The 22,480-nt window shown below is 40.6% G+C and overlaps 1 protein-coding gene across 1 annotated transcript; it reads right to left on the bottom strand.

Moving 5' to 3' along the window:
• myo7ba (myosin VIIBa) lies at positions 1 to 20,574 on the bottom strand. Its single transcript, XM_020609893.1, has 47 exons — positions 20,541 to 20,574; positions 20,300 to 20,401; positions 20,046 to 20,195; positions 19,345 to 19,529; positions 17,549 to 17,670; positions 17,313 to 17,455; positions 17,108 to 17,221; positions 16,849 to 17,002; positions 16,657 to 16,733; positions 16,453 to 16,572; positions 15,051 to 15,190; positions 14,716 to 14,926; positions 14,496 to 14,631; positions 14,305 to 14,412; positions 14,002 to 14,138; positions 13,752 to 13,888; positions 13,556 to 13,667; positions 13,022 to 13,116; positions 12,854 to 12,938; positions 12,547 to 12,765; positions 11,873 to 12,082; positions 11,577 to 11,789; positions 11,319 to 11,483; positions 10,922 to 11,221; positions 10,664 to 10,824; positions 10,448 to 10,574; positions 10,236 to 10,355; positions 9,456 to 9,629; positions 9,137 to 9,364; positions 8,872 to 9,039; positions 8,639 to 8,756; positions 7,398 to 7,524; positions 7,115 to 7,281; positions 6,843 to 7,024; positions 6,624 to 6,745; positions 6,354 to 6,508; positions 5,356 to 5,509; positions 4,681 to 4,836; positions 4,272 to 4,377; positions 4,063 to 4,176; positions 3,853 to 3,940; positions 3,640 to 3,746; positions 3,132 to 3,317; positions 1,855 to 1,971; positions 1,632 to 1,715; positions 1,419 to 1,538; positions 1 to 1,325 (listed from the first exon to the last, which is right to left on the bottom strand). The coding sequence occupies exons 1-47, from the start codon at positions 20,556 to 20,558 to the stop codon at positions 1,230 to 1,232; spliced, it is 6,630 nt and encodes a 2,209-aa protein (XP_020465549.1). The 5' UTR covers positions 20,559 to 20,574; the 3' UTR covers positions 1 to 1,229.
• Between the last annotated feature and the right edge of the window lie 1,906 nt (positions 20,575 to 22,480).

Below are 22,480 nucleotides of genomic sequence, written 5' to 3'. Positions count from 1 at the left end.
AAATAATTCAACTGTTTCATTGAATGTCATGTGAAAGCAAAATCAACTGAAGCACAAATGTTCTTACAATAGCCTTATTAAAAAGGTACTGTTAGATCGACAGCAATGCTTTCACCGGTGGGTCTGTGTTTTGTTTTGATTATGTACATACACGTGGATGCACATCTGTGTGTGCAAAGATGTGAGCGACACAGTTCACATCCTGTTTCATGCTATTCTAGTTACTGGCAATTGGGGGCAGTAACATGCAAAGCAGCACAGAAATGAAGCAAAACAAAGCCAAGGATAAGGCAGACTGCAAGCTGGCAAACATGGACCGCAACTTAGGCACAACTTATATTTTGCAAAACAGAAAAAAAAGTTTTTCCCAGTGTTCTATGAAGGAGGAAACATAGGCTTTAAAGAGGTGTTGATTCAACTGTCCAGTCATTTTGGAGGCTGTAGTTTGTGCTGCTGTTGAATTATACAGCATTATAATTCATTATCTCTGTTATTTACTGTAGCTTGAGGTCACTGAAACAAATGGAATGGCCAAAAGCTAGACACGTTAGTATAAGGCAATTCAAAGGCAGCAGAAACTACATTCTCCAACATGAACCAACACGATGAAGACAAACTGAACATTTCACCTTCATAAAGGAGGATTTATTGTTAGATTAGCCTGCATTAGTTTTAGCTAGGTGTTCCTATTAAACTGCCAACATATCTATTAACTAGAAGATATGATGCATTGTGAATAACTTATGATGTTCACAAATGCATTCTCCTATCCACAAATACACACCACCAACCTAAATAAATATGCAAAACTATGCTTTCTGTGCATATAAAGGCTTAAAAATAATTGTAAATGTGTTCATCAGACACAGATAAAATACACAATGGAAATGCACAGGAAAGCCCTGAATAGATGGAGTGTGAAAACTCCACACATATAATAACATAACACACGCACAGGCAGTAAGTGTTAGTCAACTGATGAACTTTAAGTGGGGAAACGTATAAAATGCTGGCATCTAAGCTGGGTTATGGATAGATGATTTGTGTTAGGCACCATTTTGTCTCGTATATAAATCAGTGTCTTTCCTTCACACAAATAAAGCTGATTGCTCTTTCAGAACCAGAGGACTAGCCTCGCTCTGTGAGTGTGTATGAACAACATGTTGAGTGTGTCGGTTCACATCTGCAGCTACAGAGCTGCCTCACACCCGTGGTGCTGACTGCGAGGCTCACATGTTGAAGCGCTGGTTCCTGGTTTGTGCCCCCCTCCTCTCTCTGAGGTACATGTTGACATAGGAGGTTATAAGATCATCCATCTTGTAACCCTTTTGAAATAGCACACAGACGTAAAGAAAGGGAAATGGAAAGGATTCACATTAACTTACAGAGTTTACCACGTGCCTAACAACAGAACTTACCAGTGACGTTTCACACAGGAATTTACTCCCCTTGACCAAACTGCCAATAGTCATGTGAAAGTAGGTGCTTCCACTGCACCAGTTAGCAATGCGATTGAATGGGTGATTTGCCAGAACATCCTTTATGAGAGAAAAGAACAGTTACTGGTTAGAAATAAGAGCAGGATGTTGAAGGGAATACTGTTAGTAACTATTTTTGATAAAATTTTTAACCTTGGTTTTTGGGTGGATGATTGTGAGTCCTTGCTTGCTGATGGCAATTCGCACAATATCTGGGAAATTTGGTTCTGATGTTTGCTGAAAAGAAGACGAGAGCATTTTTCTTCTGTGTAATATCACCTGCTTTCTGCAGCTGTGCAGTCTACCATGGTGGCAGAGGCTGCGATGACTGAGAAAGTGCTAAAGCATCAGATAGCAGCAGATAAGCAGCTCTTACCTTCACTTCGAAGAATGCACAGCCAAACGTGGGCCAGCGGTAAACCACCTTCAGAAATGTTACTTTGGCTTCTTCAACAGTCATAGCAGCTGATTTGTTAAAGGAGGCAATAATACTCTGACAATTAAAAAGGTAAAACATTAGAGAGTTATAAAGGACTCTTACACAACAAAAGTGTTTGCACAGCTTTTAATAAGGTTAATGATTCTCCACCACCCCACAGCCTTCAGGCAATATTCTCAGTGAGCTTAGACAGAGATAACTGGAATGGCTTAATGGTGATATTGTTCATGTGGGCAATTTAAAGGAAAGCTCCGGTAATGCACTGTATTTTTCTTATTGTAAATTCCACAAAAACACCAAAACCAACAAAAACCTAACCATAGTCACAAGTATTGTCTGTGCAGTCAAAGCCTGGTTAATGCCATTACTTTTTGCCTCAGCTGTAATAAACGCGAGTACTGTAGTTGAATTTGGGCCAATCCCCCATAAATATCCTCCCCCACCTGTCTAAGTAATGTTTGCTAAAAGCTACCATGCTCAGCTGGTTTAGGAAATAGTCTGCTTTATTTATTTACAAGTGAATCAATATATTGTATTTGTGATGTGTTTTAGCAGGGTTAGCAGCATGGCTCTAGTGATGGCGATGTCGGTTGCTCTGTCAGTCGGCCCACCACTTTGACCCAGACTAAAATGTCTCAGTATATCCCATGTCTTTCTTAGGATGAATTGTAAAGACTTGAACTAACTTTTCATGTAGCATCATCATCAGGTCAAAATTTCACCTTCTCCACTACTTCCATTTATGAGTAAATGCCAACACCAATAACATTTCCATTAGCCTTAGCTGTCATTTGTTCTTGCACATGTACATGGTAAACATTACCTGCTAAACCTGCACTTCCATCTGTACTTCTGCTCCATGTTGGCTTCACAGAGATGCCAACATGGCTGTACACTCTTAAGGGCAATATAGTTAAAACCAACCAGTTTGCACAATGTGTCTGGTTGTGTTTGAAGGCAACAGTGTTTCTAGCTCAACCCTGCTATCATAGAGACGGGCATGAGGTAAACAGGAATACTCTAACAAAGCTGCTGGGTGAAGAATACAAAACTGACCTGTTACTAAAGATTTACACCTTCACATGGGAACAAATGGATTTGGGACTGAGAGTCACACACATTGTTGGGTTTTGCTCTTTTTGTGACATTTGTTGACATGAAGAAATACAAAGAGAAAAGCCAGGTGAAATCAACACAAGGAAAGCCCCTCATACCTTCTTCCACTCATTTTCAGACATGGCCTTCAGTTGGTCAACAGGCACCAGCTCCTTCAGCATCTTGGGAATCATGACCAGCTGGCTCTTGTCATGGCTGACCTTTATCCTGAAGAGCAGAGCTGCAAGGCTGACCATTTCCTCTTTGGTGCTAACATGATAGCCTCTCAGGTACTTAGGTAGCTCCTGCAAGATAAAACAGTATTGTGTAAAATCTGTCATTTGGCGAACTCCCGACATTTTTGGACACAAATTTAAAACCCAAAGTATTTCCCTTACTACAGTTTATATTAGCAAAGAAACAACTGCTTATAGCCTGTTCATTCATCTTAGTGTCTATTGTTTTAATTTGTAACATTCCTATGGGTCATAATGAGCAGAGCTATCTGATCTACAGTATATGTCACAGAGGATTGTGTTCATGGAAAGATTAGGCCGTCAAATCATATGAGAAAGCTAATGAACCTGGAAAATGTGAAGGTGACTGGGCTGTACCATTCAAATGTACCTGAGGGAAATGGAAGATAAGATCAGCCTGTGCGTCTCTGCCAGGGACCACATTGAACCACAACTTCCTCATGAAGAACACATGGTAGGGTACATTGACTGGCCCACCTGCAGAGCGCACACACACACACACACACACACACACACATACAGAGGTTTTCACAGGTATAAAAAACACAGAGAACCGTCTCTCCAATCATAACTGTTTTATTACCATCTTTGATTCCCTTGGACTTCTTGGACCAGTCAGTGATTTGTCTCAGACTATCAAAGAAATAGTCGGTGTCACTCAAACTGAGGACCTGAAATAAACACAGTAACAGATATTTTAAGACCAGTGGGATGGACAGTCATGAAAGAGCACACACTACAAAAAATTCTAGATCAAAATATAATGGGTAAGATTGAAAAATGCCAAATGAACCTTGTCACCAGTTTTGACAAAAATGCTGAAGCCGTCTGCTGAGGTCAGATGAAGCTTGTTGGTGACATTCAGGATGAGATCCCTGATCCTGGTGCTGGTTGCCACCTCAAATATCTGAAGAGAGAGGAGAGGAATCACTGGTATTTCTAGAAAAAATCTGACCTGCAATATTCTCTAACTTTCTGCATGCAGGAGGTCAGGGTTCATACTTCCTCTGTGTCATTAGGGAAGTGAATTTTGTGGAAGATCTGGGTGCTGTTTTGTTGGATGGCATCTACCTCCACCTGGTGTGGTGGGAGCTTCCTGGGCTCCATCCTACACAACAGGAGCAAATACTTAGCCACATCATTCATTTATTTATTTCTTTAGTTATTTTTGCTTTACCAGTCTGACACTAAGCCAAAGAGTCACTATCAGATAAAGGAGAGAGAGCACATGCTCTATCAAAAAAAAAAAAGGCCAAACGAGAATGTGTTGCAACGGCCTTCTACTTTTCCTCAACCAACACTAGCTCTAATTGTTATTGTGAAATTGGGGTGGAGCAGAAGCTTTCATCACACACAATTTCGCTCATGAGGAAATACGGAGCTGTATTATAACACAGTATGTTGGTGTAACCTGAGAGAGCTCTGCAGACGCTGCAGGCAGTCAGAGGCCAAGTGCTCTTTGCGGCGGGACTCCAGAAAGCGCTGACTGTGTCTCAGAAGAGACTGGCTGGGAGGAAACAGGCCACAGCAGAGCCACAGCAGCTGCCAGCCCTGCTCCATGCTGAACCTGGGTGGTGATAAAAGACATGTAAGACACTAAAAAGAATAAGACAAAATGGATTCTTAGTTTGCATTCAAATCCACTCTCATGCACCAAAACATGACCAGGTGGCTAAATTTCAGTTTCACATCTGGAAAACCATTTATTTTTGTACTTCCTAGATAATTCCATTCAGCAGTCAGGCTTTGACTTAGCTGAAAATTTTAATAGGGTTGTATTTAATAACTGTCTTCATTATAAATTAACCTGTCAAATCTTTTTGAAATTTTTTTTTTATTGTTGAATCTACTAATGCCACTGATGAATAAGTTATAAAATAATACAAATCCTAATTTCCTAATGTTGTTCCTAAAGATGTTCCGTTTACAATAATATCAAACAGAGAAAAGCAGCACATGTTCACACTGGAGAAGCTGGAGCCAAAAAAATATATATAATACAAATTTTAAAACTTTCACAAATCCATAAAAGCTTTAAGTCTAGGGAGCTGAGATAGTGATGGTGTAAGAAATAAAAAAAGTGTACCGATTGTTATTGCTGGTCATCTGCTTCATGATTTGGCAGTAGATCTCATCCCTGAGCGCCTCATGTTGAGTGGCAGGGCCAAAGATCTGGTCAGTGAGCTCCAGAGGATTCTGCATCTGCTTGGTGGGGTAATCTCCCATATACTTCAGGATGGGTACACAACAGTCAAGGAGCATTAACCATCCTGGTTTCACAGTCTTTGAAGAGAAGCTTTGGACAATGTTGTTAGCTAGTGATGCTATAGACAACTGTTTCTTTTGTTGCTGACTGATGTGTTTATGGCTGTGTCACTGCCTTGTTTGATGACACTGGCTCTACTGGACATGAAGAAGCTATTTAACTAACACAGGCAGTGCGTCTTAAAAGCATGATGTTACCAAAGAGTTCTACTTTGCTGCAGATGGCTGTGCTGAGTGAATGAGTGTTGACAAATATGTATAATATGTATAAGGACTTTGGCCAAACTCAAACAAAAGACTACTGACCAACCTGAGGTCCCCGTAGATAAGCTTACACTCTTATGCTGTACACTCAGCATCATACTGAAACTACTATTTTTCTTTCAAAAAAACGAGTGAAGTGCTTTGATTTATGTGTGAAAAACTTTGTGAGCGCAATGGTTGTAAGCGTAGTTGCAACTCATACAATAAAGCTGCTCTGGAAGGTCCGATTAAGGGTCAGGGCTAAAGAACAGCATCACCTGTCAGAGGTATCAGCTGATTTATGACAGCACAGGCCGATAGCACGGCCTAGTGATAGTTAAAAACACTATGTATCGTGAAAACTGAGTCTCCATAGCAATGCTCACCAAATTTCTGGCACACTTCACCATGTGTATTGATAATGTATACAGTATTTGCTAAAGCTAGTAGGAAACTAAACCCTGTAAATATTGTAAGTAAACAGCAAATTCATGGGTTTCACCCCTGTGCCAAAAGTTGCACTGGTAAAAAGACATGGTAAGACATAGTGCTGGTTGGTATCACTGTAGAGGATATCAGTGAAGGCTAGACAGGCCTTGTGGCTGAGCTCTGGGTTGCCCACCAGTTTCTTGAGGAGGGGCTGTCGGATTGGCTCTCTGGAGTTTGCCCACAGCCTCTCAGGAGCCACATTCCTGGAAATCACCTGAAGGTTCACATCCTTAGTAGGCTGCCTGTTGTATCAGAGAGCAAGACACAGATCCCGGTGTCAGTGCTGTTAAATAAGCATTTCCCTGCTGATATGTAGTAAAAAAAATTAAAATAAAAAAAAAAGGTAATTGCAAATACCTGAAGTACTCGAGGGAAAATTCTTTCAGTGTGGCAGGAGCCGATCTCTCCGCCATGCCTGTATCTTTCAGGTTTGCCTGTATGATGTCCTTCCTCTGGTTCGGAGACAGGTTGAGGAGGCTCTGAAATCAAGGGACAGTCACCACATTTAACACTCAACAGAACAGGGCAAGGTAATTCATCTGACTAACATACAGTATGTCACTGATATCCCCATACCATGACCTCATTGGTGGGTTTGCTGAGTGTTGGAATGATTAAGATAGCCTCGGTGGGGACAGCTCCTGTTTGTCTCCTGCTCTCAGTTTGGCCCTTTATCCAGCCACGCTGCTGAGAAAACTCATCATCCTTGATGATTATAATGAGCTCTCCTTTCTTGAAGCTAAGGAATGTGGGGTCATCTGTAAACAAATGCAAAAAAGTCAGTCAGTTAGCAATTAGCAAAATAAGCAGTGACAAAGACAAATCAGCAAGTCCCCAGGCTCCCTGACCTTGTCTGTTGACTTCCTTCAGGGCCACAGCATACTGAGATCGCTCTGTTAGTCCACTGAGGAACATGGTAACCAGCTCAGCCATGTCCTCAGCTGTGGGTCCACTCAGAGTGAAGTCTCCTTTCAGTGTCAGCAGACACACCGCCTGGCCAGACGATTTACCCTCCCTAGGGGTGGATTACAGCAGATTCAAAACCACAGGATTGGAGCATGTCAAATGATAATATGTATAGTATGCTTCCTTCTCTGATTCTGTGCCTGGACCAGTAATAATGGTCTCTACCTTATGGTATTGACTCCTGTCACCTCAGGGAAGGAGAGCTCCAGCAGCCTTTTCTCTCTCTCATCCAGGAATGTGATACCAGTCCAGTTTATGGCCACAATGAACTTTCTCTTTGGCAGTGGAGGACCTTGACACATGCAAAGCAGAAATAAGCCCAATAAATAATGACTCATGGGAGATATGACAGAAATTATGGGAGATATTCCAGCATGGAAGTGTTACTGGAACCATCTCCATGAATCCTTTCGGCCATCCTAAAGGAAAAAGCCTGAGTGCACAATAATCCACAGGTAAGGAACTTTAACTTTAGGGGTGCAACTTACAAATACTTTTATTATTAATTAACCCACTGCTGTCTTGACTAACTGACTGCTCTATAATGTAACAAAAAATAGTGAAATATGCCCTGAACAGGCTGCAAAACTCATATGTTTAAAATGGTTTGATTTGTCCAGCCAACAGTTCAAAACTTGCACTGATGCAACACACAAAAAAGAAGCAAATCCTCACATTTAAGAAACTAGAAACAAGTAGCATTTGCCATTTTTCTTACAAACACAAAATGAATCGACTAGCTGTTTAGACAAAGACCCAGTGAACGACTCGAGGCTCATCATTACTGGACAGCTGTGATGTTCACAGGCAAACAGAGAAGAAATGTGGCTCTTGGCCCACTTCTTTCCTCCTAATCAACTACCTGGACAGCATCTTAACCACAGTGGTGTATCTATAAATATAAATGCATACTCCAGTCTGACACAAAGAGCAGCAATGGCTAATTGCTCAAAGGAAACCGGACTGAGAAACTGTTTTAATGCCAATCATGGAATGTGTTTGGCCTTGTATTCCTAAAGAAAGTATAAATGTCTGTTATTCATGTTTTATGTTCTAACATGATTTAAAAAATACACATATAAACAGTAGAATCTATGTGGCAATATCTAAATGATCCTGAATTTTCAGCAGAAAAGTGCAGACACACTTGTTCATTTATAACAACGAAGCCCTTGTTGCTTTAAAGATTTCTTAATCTGATAATCAGCACAAAACCTCCCCATACCTCCCCTTTTCACTTTTCAACAGTTTTATTTATTATCAACACATTGTAATTAAAGTTGCATAAGAAATTGAATGCAACCATTGTGATTTGTTTGATGATTTGAAATATAAGTTATTTAAATATATAACAGAGAGGCTAGAATAATTTATAGCAATACATTTTTGTGCTCATAAACACCCACCTGACAGTTTGACAACCTCAAAGAACCTGGAGAAGAAAATGGGCCACTTCTCTCGAGTGTAGTTGACAATCTCTGCCTTCACCGAATCTGCCTTTTGTTTTGAACTCAAGTATGGACCCTGATATGGTTTAAGAAAAATAGATAAAAACATTAGAGTTGCTCTGGGTCATTGTGGGGCTTTTTTCTGTCCTGTTCTGTTTATGCTGCACCTTCTGATACAGGACATGACTGACCTGAGCATGAGCGGTGCTGACCATCTGCGCCCATTTGAACTCTGACTTGGCCTCCAGCAGAGAGCTGCTGATGCAGTCCTGAACAGCTTTCTTCACATTTTCAGGACTGCTGTCTGAGCCGTGCTGGATGTATAAATGTTTTGCAGCAAGCTGAACTAAATCCTCCTCCTGTGAAAGTGAAATGTGAAAAAAAATATATCAAGGTTAATGTATATGTGAGCATAAGGCTGGAATTTTGTAAGGTAATGTCACAAATATAAGCCACCTTTTCAGTCTGGTACTCTCCAAACTTCAGACCGTGAATGATCTGCTTGTAGATGAGGTTTGTGCTGATCTTGTCCTCTTTACAGTCATGCCAGGGGGTAAAGACCTCCTTGCGGAAGAAGAGCCGCCAGGGAGCATGCTGCTCCTGCCCTCCTCTCCTCTTTACCTCCTGCTCACACTGGGAAATGGCATCCATCACGTGCTCCCGGCCACTGCCCAGAGCCCACACCTTCAGGACAGGTCAACGAGTGAAGTCATGGATATGAACCACAAGCGATATTCAAGTTGCTTATTGTTGATATTAACCGCTAACTTCAAACCTTTTCATACAAGGCCACATAGAGAGAAAAGCCAAAGGTGTCTTTGAGTTTGACTTTGCTGGAAACCAGTTGGCAGATCTCTTTGGAGGTAGATGCTGAATCAACAGGCAGGTTAACGGAGCAGCCATCCATCAGCATCACTGTCACAACTATGGGCTTTTTTGTCTTGGTTGCCTATCACAGCACAAAGACATGACCATCTTCATTAAATGGAAATCAGTTGATTCACTCCAGTTACAAAAGAAAAACATTCTCAATTACTTCTAGCATTATCTAACCATGTTCAGCCCTTGAAATACAAGTCTCTGTGGCTTTGCCGCCACCCCATTACAAGTTCGGTGAAAGGATCTTTGTTTGTGGTGCTCACAGCACTGAAAATAATATCTTAAAAAAAAAAATCAGCAGTAACATATTTTTCCAGGAGCAGTATCCTGGTTTCTCCACACACCTCACAGTGACAGCTCTCATAGGAACAGTCTTTTTTTTTTATTATTATAGAAAGTAGCTCCACTAAAATCGGTTCACTGTGAGGTCTGTGGATTAGCCAAAATAACTGGACCATTGTTTCTGAAAAACAGGTAATAGTGTTGCTTTTAATTATTTATTTTTATACTATATTAGACATTATTATTATAATACTATATTATTATATTAGACATCATCACCAAGACACTTTCTCCGGCAAGACACCTCCAAATACCAAGTGAGAAAATATTTTTTTGGAGAAGTGAACTGAGCCTTTAAAATATTTGCAAGAACACTTTGTGTAAGTCTCAGTACCTGCAGCTCCAGCCAGGCTGGAGGTTCTCCTCGTATTCCATTCATGACTGTGCGCTGGAGTCTTTCAGCACAGTAGGAAGCGTAGCCTGCTGGAGCTGAACGGATGAAACTATGGAGGTACTACCAAGACCAAAGATAAAAAGGATGAGCTAAATATCACAGAATGCAGAACATTGTGAGACAGAGACATTCAATGTAACTGTCACCCTTACCTTTATAAAGCGCTCAGTTGGAGGGAAGACGCCCAGACAGAGGGACAGCAGGATCCAGCCACGGAAGTAGCTGTTGCGGTTGTTATTGTCATGAAGCTGCTTGCAGATCTGACAGTAAATCTCATCCCTACACAGACAAAGAGACAAATACTTTATTATTAGAGAATTTAAAGAGATACTTGGATGTATGTGATTTATAAATGGAGCTTCTTTAACCTGAGGTCATGTCTAACAATGGCATATCCCACAATAATGTGGAGTTTTTCTAAAGAGGTCAGTGGCCGGTTGAGGGTGGGTCCTTCTGCAGTCGTGGCATCACTGTACTCATTCACAGTCTGCAGGGTGGGAGGCTTTGACACCTCCATCAGATCATCTGGCTGTGAAAAACAAAACAAAAAGAGAACTTTGTATCAGTAAGTTAAAAGGAGGACTCAGTTATATGAGGTCAAAATGTGTTTCAGGTTTCCACTTAACCTCCTCCGTGATGATCGATGGTTTCCTGAAACTTGAAGTGGGTTTTTGGAATCCATTTTCTTGAACAGGAGGTGCTTTTTTGTTCCTAGACAATAGGTCAGTAAATGTGGATCCCTTTCTTGCTCGAGGGTTTCCTTCTGGTACAGTGTATGCCTTTGGGTTTTGAGCTGTCTCACTTGGCACAGCAGAAGCCTTCCTGTTTCGTGTCAGAAGGTCTGTAAATATTGAGCCCCTTTTGTTTTGTGTTGACTCCTCTGGGATAGGAGAAGGATGACTTTCTTTTTTATTCCTTAGCACCCTCTAAAACACACAGAAATTGCATCTTTTAATCTAACAATCTACAAAATAAGACAATATTCAAAATGTATTACATCTTTCTCTTCGTAAGGACATTTACCTGATCCGGGCCCACCATGTGGCTGAGACGTCTGTCCTTTCTGGAGATCAAGTCCTGTGGCAGAAGGTGTTCCTGTGTGGAGGCTCCCTGGACCCGGACCTGCTTCTTTGGCTCAGGAAGGTCTCCCATGAACCTCAGAATGATCCACCACACTGTCAGTGCAGCCTGGTGAAAGCACACAGAAATTTCATTGTAGTTTAATAAAGTAACAAGCCAAAGCAACTGAAATTATTAACTGAAGTAGCCTGAGAGAAGCACCAGAACATCTCCCTCATCCTCATGGTAGAGCAGAGGCTGATGAAGCCTCTGGCGGATGTGGGTGTGGGTGGCTGCTCCCTGGAAGTACATGGAGGCAAATTTGGAGAAGGAATACTCATCCAGTTCATCATTGTCTACTTTGGGAAGATCTTCCTCCATGGGGAGTTCGTCGATGTCTATCTCCTCAATAATTATCCTTCTCCTCTCAAAATTCTGCAAATAAATAGACATTACACTGTGTCTGACAGTCTGAAAGGAACAGAAAATGCCTCTGTACCAATTATTTGGTTCCGAACCTCAAATCCCACGGGTGCTTGCCCCTCCTGCCCTCCAATAATAGTGGGCAGGAAGCCAAAGATGCTGTCCACCATCTCTTGGTCTGTGATGGAATCAGCGTGGGCTCTGGCCTCCATCTCTTTCTTCTGCCTCAGCACTTCTTCCAAGTGTTTCTGTTTCTCCAAAATTGCCCGCTGTTCTTCTTCTCTCTCTTTAGCAGAGAGGTACATCTGAAAGAAACAGCACTCATTTAAAATAGCTAGATAACAGTATAACAGAAATATTGACCACAAATTAGCAGATAAACATGTAAAATCCAGTAGCTAACACTAACTGTTAAATGGTTAAAATAGTTAGCTAAAAGTAATGGATAAACAGTTTAAATGATTAGCTAATGTTTAGCTAAACAGCTGTAACAGTTAAAATTAAAGGATACACAATAGAAATAGCAAGTTAAAAATGATAAATAGCTAAAAGTAATAAATACACAGTAGAAATTAAATGATTAGCTAAAAGTAATGGATATCTGGAATTGAAGCGTACTTGGACTCATCTTATAGCAGTGGAGGAGTAAGTCAGATAAAGACCGTTAGCAAAACTGTTCTACCAAATATGCCCAGGATGGACTAATCTTCCTTTACTATTGTGAACCAGATAGCCTAATGCTTTTTCTAGTTCTTAAAGTTGAACTTACATCTCGTTTCCTCTTTCTGACAGCGTTTCTTGCCAGCATACCCCTGGTGTGTGCCTGCAGGAGGATCACAGCCTCTCTCTTACGCGTCCATTCCTTCCTGGCCAGGTAACCTCTGGCTTGGGTCTGCAGTATAATGGCTGCCTGCCGTTTCTTCCTATACTGGGAGTGGAGTTGGCGAGAGCGAACCTGTGCCTGCAGCCTTGCAAAGCCCAGCTGGACCTAAATTAAGAGCATAAATAAATGTTTTTTGCAAGCCGGACGTGTAGTTTTACTTTGATAAACCCATATATATTTAACAGTGACTCACCACTTTGTACAGCTTTCTGCCTTTGTGGCCTCTCCAGTGTTTCTGAATGACAATAGCACCTTTCTTTTTTCTCAGGAATTGTCTCCTTTAAAAGACAGGAATCAAATAGACATGAAGTTGCAAATCACATCAACAAACAACACATCAGAAAGATTTTTTGTCCCATACCTGTATTTGTAACCTCTCAGAACTTTCTGGATCAAAAGTGCTTTCTGATGGAGTTCTTTTATTCGCTCCACTTCAAGCATGGTGTCATGGAAGTCCTGAGAGGAAACAGTAGCAAGTTTTTTATTTTGGAAGACAAAAACATGTACTTCAGATTTTATAAGGAACAGAATGCCTAATTGTAAAATGCAACCACTACTGAAAACTTAAATTTTATAGTTTTATTATTGAATGCTGCTGGTGTGGCTAAAACTATATTTAAATTGCTCAGATTCAATTGTGAAACTGTGACATGAAAATTCAATCTTGAACATTCAGGCCATCCAGGAGACTTCTATTGGCAGATTATACACTTTAATCATCCAGTATGTGTGAAAGGTCTGATCCTTTGGCCTGGAATTTCAAATTTCCCATCTCAAATTTAGTGTCTGAATTTAATGAATGCAATTTCAGCAACAAGATTCAAAATTCCAATTATATGCCTCCATACATAACCATCACTAACAACAGAGTGTACATAAGAAAGCAAGGGAGCACCTTGAGGAATATCTTGGTCTTGCCAGTCTTCCAGTCGCCCTCGCCAACAAGCACAGACTCACAAATGCTTTCACAGCATTTCTCTTTACTTTCCTGTTTGAATAAAACAATACTCATACAAACATAGAAAGAAAAGGTGATGAACAAAAGTATCACATTATGAGTTCAACTTACTTTTTTCGGATCGCACAGGGACGTTTTCAGAAGTACGCGGTAGCGATCTAGAAACTCACTGAAGGTGTAGCGCACAGGATACCCAGCTTTCCGGATCTTGATGGTCTCCATCATACCAGAGTAACGGAGCTGCCGCATGCACAGCTCTCTGTCAAACAGCTGAGACACACAAGTTGTAATGGGATTTATTTACACCAAATAGTTTTATTCAGTATTGATTCAAATGTCAGTAAGTTTTATTTTGGTTGAGTGAATGCAGCTTCTTTCCTCACCATGGGCTTCTTGAAGTCATTGGGTTTAATGCAACGTATGAAATAGGGCTGGCACACAGCCAGTGTTTTCATCAAGGAATCCAGAGACTGACGGAACTGGCCACTCAGGGTTGGCATGCGCTTCTTGTTATCAGTTGCTTGCTGTTAGGCACAAACAAATGTTACTAGTGTAAGTGATTATATACTATATACACAACTGTTTATAGCAAAGTCTCATGCTGAAGCTAAAGGCTGCATTGACCCGGAGGCTGTTCTTGGGCATAGAGATGACCATCTTGGGGTTGGTGCTGGTCTTGATCACACTGGAGGACAGCTCATTTTGAAACACCAGTTTGAGGAGTTTGTTGCTTGAGGTCTCCACTAGCTGAATCAGGTCTGAGCTAAGGGCGTCACGGTTTTTCTCAAGGAAACCTCAAAATAAGAGAGACACAATTAGAACATCACAAAGGATGTGCAGGAAAATGGTCTTTTGGTTTTAAAAGTTTTAAAATTACCTTGTGAATCATAGTAGACCACTCCAGCAAAATGCTGGATTCCAAACTGTGTCTCATAGTTGTTCTTGGGGGGGATATAGATTTCCCCTTTCCCATGGAGCTGATTCATTTTTTGGAGCATGGTCGTATCTGTGCCCTGAAAGCAAACAACAAGAGGGGAGTTAAAACCTGCTTTGCATTGTCACAACAAAATGTTTCATGTGCAAAAAAGGGCAGAGACCTTGGGGAAGTTGCTTTCCTCATCAATAAGAGCCAGGATGTTGAGGGGCTTGGTGGCGAGGACATCCAGTGTACGCTGGTTGTCCTTGAAGTCTATGTGCTTCCAAACAATGTTTTCACGGGCATACTCCTCCTGTTCCAACTTGAAAACATGCTTGACGAAGAACTGCTGCAGCTGCTCGTTGGCAAAGTTAATACACAGCTGCTCAAAGCTGCAACAGTTGCAGAGGCAACAGCAGAAGAACACAGAACAAGATGGATGGATTCTAATTATTTTTTTAAATGTTCCCATGTCAAATGAGTACTAATGTCAAAAGGACTGTTGTGATCACCAACCTGTTTCTGCTGAAGTTCTCAAAGCCAAAGATGTCAAGCAACCCTATTGACTGTCGAACCTCGTTGGAATCCTCAGGTGGTTTGTAAACGGCAGAGTTAATTTTGTCCACAATCCATATGAAAAGTCTTCCATAAATAGCCTGAAAATACCAAAAAAAAAAAAGTATAATAAGTAGTACTACACACTGCATCAACAAAACAACAAAACATTTAAATGTCATGAAAGTTGACAGAGACAACATGCACCATGTTTATAACTTTGCCAAATTCTGAATTCTGAGCATGGGACTTAAAACAAGCTAATGCTTTAGTCACCACCTTTTTGGTCACTGCTGTGATTTCTGTTTCATAGTAGTTGATCACTTTGTTTTTTCAAGCACTTGTATGTTGACAGGTTTTGGTCATATTTATTGTAACTTGAAAATTCTAATTATCATTCAGTTCATTTAGTGTCCCCAACAGGTCAAAACGTTCACTTGACTAAGCCTTTGGGTCATTTCACTATGGCAAAAACAAACGCTTAAATTCCTGCTAGCTGAAGCTCTACTTTGAGGTAAAAGGAATAGTTTGTCTTTTAGAGGTATTCCTATGTGGGTGTTGTGATGGTCTAATCGCTCTCCCACTTCCAGTCTTTATGCTAAGTCAACCGGCTGCTGGTGGTAGCTTCATAATTAATGGACAAATAAGAAACCACTAACAATCTTTTCATCTAAGAAGCTTATTTCCCAAAATGCTTTAATGCTATTGTTAGCATAGCACAGCAACATGCCAACATTAGCATACATCCATGCATGCTAAACGGCATCATGTAACATGACAAAATGTTAAGAGTCTCCTGTGCTAACATTAACATGCTGATATAATGTTATGCTCAACACACAGAGGGTAGGTAACAGTAAATAGAGCTAAAGTTGCACTAAGCCTAACACAGCACAGTACAGCTTAGACTGATGAAAACTGAGCCAAGCTTTTGTTCATAGTGGGCATTTGGACTCGTTATAGTAAGAAAACTATAGGTACTACTATTAACATTAACAATGGCTTCTGTCCTGTTGACGTGAGCCAGCATGCACAATATCAGAGTACTGAAATGAAAGCATCTATGTGGAATTCAACCATCACTCATACTGTATATCCATTATTTACATCTGTGATGTGTCCAAATGTCTTAAATTAAAAGGGCCTATGGAGAGCTAGGCATGTCAAGCTCTCTTTTCTCTGGTACCATTATCAGTCCTCTCTCTTTCTACTCCATTTGAGAAAGGAATTATAAGGCTCCTTCATATTTCACCTACCCAACCATGTTTTTCTAGTATTACAGTCTCACAGGACCTCTTACTGAAATGTTTTATTATTATATATTAAAATGAGCACCACTCCGCTCAAGTGTGGTTTAAGTTACTTTGACAAAGGCGTCCCTGCCATCCACGGCCTGGGCGGAGGTCAGAGATCTAGTCACGCTCTCCCTGGCAGTCATGAAGGAGCGCTGAGTCAGACTGTTCTCCAGCGCTGTGGGATCCACCTAGCAGGACACACACAGACAGAGTACTGTGTAGCTTTTATTTGCTTTAACAAAAAAAACAAAGACACGAAAAAATACTCGTACCTCCAAAAGTTGGTTGGCCATTTTGAAATGGGATGATTTGAGGATAGAGCAGCCTTCCAGGTTATTGACTATGGTGCCTAAGATTATGCAAGAAAAGCTGCTCAGTAGCTAAAAGGATAAATGTACATTTAACAGTGATATTGATGTAATCAATATCCACATACATATCCCATTGTATAACACTGTTCTTACCCTCGAAGTCCACATTGCCCAGGTGAAGGATAGCAGCAAGCATTTTGGAGATTTCCCAGGTGTCATTTTCTGTGAACATGAGGATCTTCAGAGCAGAACGGAAGTGAGCATACTCCTTCACATCATCACGGCCTTCACAGCTGGTGCAGTTACCCTTGAGATAAATATCAACTCCTATCAGGTTATCTGTGATTTGTGCTCTGTCCATTTATCCTCAAAATCCATTAGTAAAGACTGTTACATTCAAATTTGTCTGTACCATGGTCAGATAGTTGTACTCAGCAGCGCTCCCAAGGGAAAGGATCTTTTTCTGCTCAGCTGGCATGCCCATCAGCATATAGTAAAAGATGTGGTAGTTTCTTTCCTCAGGTGCCTGCACATGAAAACACATTTTTTACTACAAGAAAATTTGATTTGTACCACATCACTGTTCCTGAGATTATTCAGTTGACCGATTTCCCCACCTGACGACAAACTCTGGACTTCTCCAGCAGGTACCGCTCAATACGTGCCCCTTCGATGGCCCCACCCTTGGTGAAGTTTATGTCAATGTACTTCCCAAAACGACTGGAGTTATCATTGCGGATTGTTTTGGCATTACCAAACGCTGTGAGGAAAATGTACATTTGACCAGTGACAGGGACAATTCAGCTGATTATAAAGACTGTCTGACAACTTTATTTTAATGTTTTGTTTATACCCTCCAAGATGGGGTTGGCTTCAAGAATCTGCTGCTCTATCCAGGAGTGCTGGCCGCTCACTGCGGCCAGGAACTGCAACATCAGCTTGGTGCTCTCAGTCTTCCCTGCCCCTGACTCTCCGCTGATAAGGGGGGAAAGAATTAATTATTTAAACTCATCACTGCCCTGAAGACATGTTTGTTTTAAACCACTGGGTTCAGACCTGAAGTTTAAGACCATGTCAGCTGTGTCTTTGCTTGTGAACAATACTGTGACAAGTTCAGATAAAAAATTCAACATTGTGCTATTCTGTTTATCAATCTGCCTGAGGCCAATGTGACACCAAATCAAAACGTGTTCCTGAAGTGCCCGGCTGATACTAGGTTTGACAATATAAATCCTGGCTGGTTCAGAAATTGTAACAAATGTCAGATCAGTGTGTTGTAGTTGATGTTCAACCTAAACTTGTTAATATTACCAAAGGGATTCAACAAAGATCAGTCTTAGGTTCTCTTCGCAGTTCATATCGTTAACCTAAAGGTTAAACCTGTAGGTTTATGTTGATTCCACTTGTGTGCAAATATGCTATTCTTATGTAAATGTAGACACAATTGATCAAGTATTCCAGACACTACAAGGAGTCCTCATTTATAAACTACCTACATATTCAGCCAACTTCCGAAGTATGGGGATTCTGTATACTCCACACATGTACAATATAGTCCAGCCTTAAAAATCGCTACAGTAAGGACCACCCATGAACAATTCTTACAACAGATTTATCGTAATGTTTCAATAAGTTTTTCAGTTTGTCTCCATAATTGAAACACTACCAGCAGCTGAATATGAATGTTCCTTATAGCTATTCATTTTCATTCTTCATCTGAATGTCTTAATTTATGTTTTTCCTTGCCATCCTGTTTTCTTATTTTATTTTTTTTTAAAGGAATAGCTTGTGTTTGTACGTGATTGGTTATTTGTATTGTGTTGCAATTTTTTACATCCATACTTTTTAAATGACTTAACAGACCCTGACGAAGGCCACAGGCCAAAATGAGTTGGTTTTACTGTCCTTCATTTCCTCACCTATGAACCTTGGCAGTGGGTGAAGTTGTGCTAGACGTTTCTGCTTTATATTAGCTTAGTATCAAGACTGGAAATGGGGAAGCAGCTGGAAACAGCCTGGCTCTGTCCAAAGATGATAGAATCCACCTACAAGGACCTTTAAAGCTCACTAATTAACAAGGTATATCAACCACAAGGGTAAAAACAGACTAGAGGTTATGAATTGGACAGACCATTTCCTCGCTGGGACCAGTAACTTCCTGGAGCATGTGCTGTTTATCTGGCACACAGGCCCATGTGAATTGTCGTTTTAATACTTACAGATACAGATGAACACAATCAAGACAAACCTGTTAATTAATTAGCTTTAGAAGTGTTGCACTGCTGTAGGCTAGACGTTCCCTCGTCTCCAGTCTTTATATACCAAGCTAGCCAACCAGCTGCTGGCATGCTTTACCATACAGACATGACAGTGCTACCAATCTTCTCATCTAACCCTCTGCCAGAAGGCAAATGAGTGCATTGTCCAAAATACCAAACTATTCCATCATCACTTGGTGGCACTGTTGTCTTTCATCAGGAAACTCAGACCTGTCACACTTATTACTGCTATATTACTGTAATATAGTCAGAGCACTCTTTCAACAATGTGCTGGCTCTCAGTGCGTTTCCCCATCAACCAGTCATCTGACACAGTCTAAATATTTATATGTAGTCAGCCTCAGCTTCCTATTACTAGGCATATGCAGACCTGATGACACAGCATTGGTTCTTCCGGTTGCGTCGCATGTTGAAAAAGCAGCTGTCTGCGACGGCGAAGACGTGTGGCGGTAATTCACCCAGCCGTCGATCTGTGTACATGTGCACGTACTCAGTGGTGTAGAGGGGCAGCAGCTGGTAAGGGTTGACTGCAATCAGAATGGAGCCTGTGTATGTCTTTAAACAGAGAGGGAAGTCAGCTACCACACAGTGGCACAATAGACAAGTCAGTGTGTGTACATGAGAATAAACAAGTAGTTATGGTGTCAACATCAAGCCAGTGACCCCTGTGACCTCATGTTTACTCCTGCACAAGATAGTTGTTCTAAATATGATTCACAATCACAATGAAATGCTGTAGTTGATAATCTGATTTCCAAGGGCAAGACAAGGGTCAGTCTTTGTAATTTTGCCTCCTGCTTTCAGCAGTATTTTTTTATATAATAGCACAATTCACAAATGAACACACACTGTTAAGCTTTGATGCAGTGACACACAAACACTGTGATGTTCTCAAACAGAGGCTCATTTGTCTCTATGGAGACTTACCATATTGTGATAAACTACAGGGCAAAGTCTAAGTCAGAAAGCTATTCACAGCAAGGGAAAGCAGACGAGTAAGCATTTCCAGAGCAGATTATAGGTGCCATAAAACTAAGTGCTTCAGAGTAAAGCCAGGGAATAGAAACCTACATAGATGATGCCTTCTTTGTGTCGCACCAGGAGATTCCTGAGAAGCCCCGCCTCATTGAGATCACCAAGCCGTATCATGTCGTCCACACCCTTCACAGAGGTGGGGTGCATGGGCCGGATGCTACCCTCCAACTTCTTGATCTTGTGCTCCTGTGTGTGTTTTAAAAAAGTGGACATCATATACATAGAACGCTTACACTGATTTTGCTGCACTCAGTAAAATGCAAACTACGTTGGTAATTTTTTTTTTGTACCTTTCCTTCATCATCGATCAGCTGCAGCTGTCCTGTGTCTGTCACCTTGACCTCCGCACCGATTGGTACCCCGGAACCAGAATCCACCCATACAAAATCACCCTAGGTTTGGAAAACAGCAGTTGTACTAAAAAAATAATCGGTGCTGACAAAACCTCAGTTCTCGAGATGTCCATCAGAGCTTCATTTTATAAGTATATGTATGTGTTAGAGAGCGAGAGCGAGAGATACCAATTCTTACCTTACTCAAATGCAGCATGGTTGAAATGTGGATTAGGTCTATAAAAAAAAATATCCTAAATCAGATGCAGCCCAATTACACTGTAGTGACATATAACCTACTAGCAAATCATGATTGGTTCCTAGTTATGGCTATTCTGTACACTTAAAATACATTCAATATCCCATAATTATCAAGTTGGGGCCACGACATTAATTGTGGCCTCAATTTCATGATTATAGCAACATCCAACATACTGTAAATATGAAAATGGATATATATTAAATAACTTTAAAATATAGTTTTTGTGTTTGTTGCATCAACATTACCATTTGTTAAAAAGATTTTCCTGGACATCTTGACCACATTTAAAATATCATAGTGCAAAACTAATATTGCTTTCACTTAAAAAAAAAAAAACTTGCATTAATTGCTTTATATTCAATCTCAGAATTACTACTGAAAAGTAATACTGATATAGAACGCCAGTGCAAATCATCAAAAACAATAGGACACCGATTAGTGTAATTACACAAATGAAGACAATATTAAGTATGAACTGATTTGTGTGTTATGACGGCTCTTACCTGAGAATAGCTGGCTCTTTGTGGTAGAAGTGCTGCTGCTGCTGCCGCCGCAGGGTCTTTGACTTGAGTAAACTATAAAGCAGGAAGAAGAGCGCTTTCCCAGAAAGCACCCCTTTATGGCCCTTTGACTTTGCTCCTGCCAAGGTAGCGCTGCCCAGCGTCACTAACCATCAAAGTCTAGACTGACGCACCAAACTCGACCTATACCTTAAACACTCAATTCCAGATGTCTGCATATGACAACATGATGTTAATCTTGATAAACTGATCATTTTAAAGTTTAAACATTATAAATCTTGATAAAAAAAAAAAACTATACCAACATGGAATCGCCCAAATTCCCAAACGTACTCTTCCTGATGCATAAACAGTCGTCACAGGTCAAACACTATCAAGGCGTTCTGCTGTACTTTAAGGCAATTAGGTTGTAAATGGCAGATAGTGAAGAGAAACGAGTGAACATGATCTTACTGGGTAAAATGGTTCATACCATCCATACTAACTGTATGAGAAATACAACATCAAGAAGTCAGCCTGGCCAGAGAGCCTCACTTCCAGATGTGAAACTTTAAAAGCATACATCATGAGTGCAGGCTGGTTTAACAAGCTGTCTACACCCAAGGATAGACACAGGGTTGTATAATGGGTATTATATAGTACAGCTTCCTCATATTTAGTGACAATGAAATATGACGACATATAAAGGTCAACGTCTAAACACAGTCCATAATAATACAATATCTGTCCTGTTTACCCAGTTTGCATGGCACCACAATGTGGCTTAATTATTTTTTTAGGTGTATAGACACCTCATTGTCAAAAATAGGGAATATTATTAAAAACAGACAATTATTACAATGAAAAATAACCTTGTATTTTGTATTGCTGAAGTATCTTTACTGTAATTACACAGACAAAAACAATGTACAATAGCTGGATGTTTCAGGCTCACTTCATCGTCGCACTCCGCAAAATGGAGCGGCAAACGGCACAAAGCGTTTCACTGGGTACAGAAGTTGAAACGGACTAGGTCAATGAAAAAACCAAAAGCACATTTACAGTGATTTACATGAATTCAATCCACCATTGTAACCATACAGGAAGACTCCATGTCTTTCCAGCACTGTACCTTCTCAAACCAAATGTGAGAGCTGTTTTTTTTTTTTTTTACATGATGTCAAATGGTTTTGGATTAAGTGGATGATGCACGGCAGTTTTAAATGGTAGATTAACTTGGAAAAATGCATATGCAGTGTGATTTCACTTTCAGATAACTATCTAAGGACACTATTTATCCTTGAAAGAGCATTTTTTAAGTTCATTCTGTTCAATTTGCCACATTTAGGCTCCCTTGTATCACCCCCCCCCACTCTT

Source organism: Monopterus albus, unplaced genomic scaffold (assembly GCF_001952655.1).
Source record: "Monopterus albus unplaced genomic scaffold, M_albus_1.0 scaffold103.1, whole genome shotgun sequence".
Lineage (NCBI taxonomy): Eukaryota > Metazoa > Chordata > Actinopteri > Synbranchiformes > Synbranchidae > Monopterus > Monopterus albus.
This window is presented reverse-complemented; position numbering and strand designations above follow the sequence as displayed.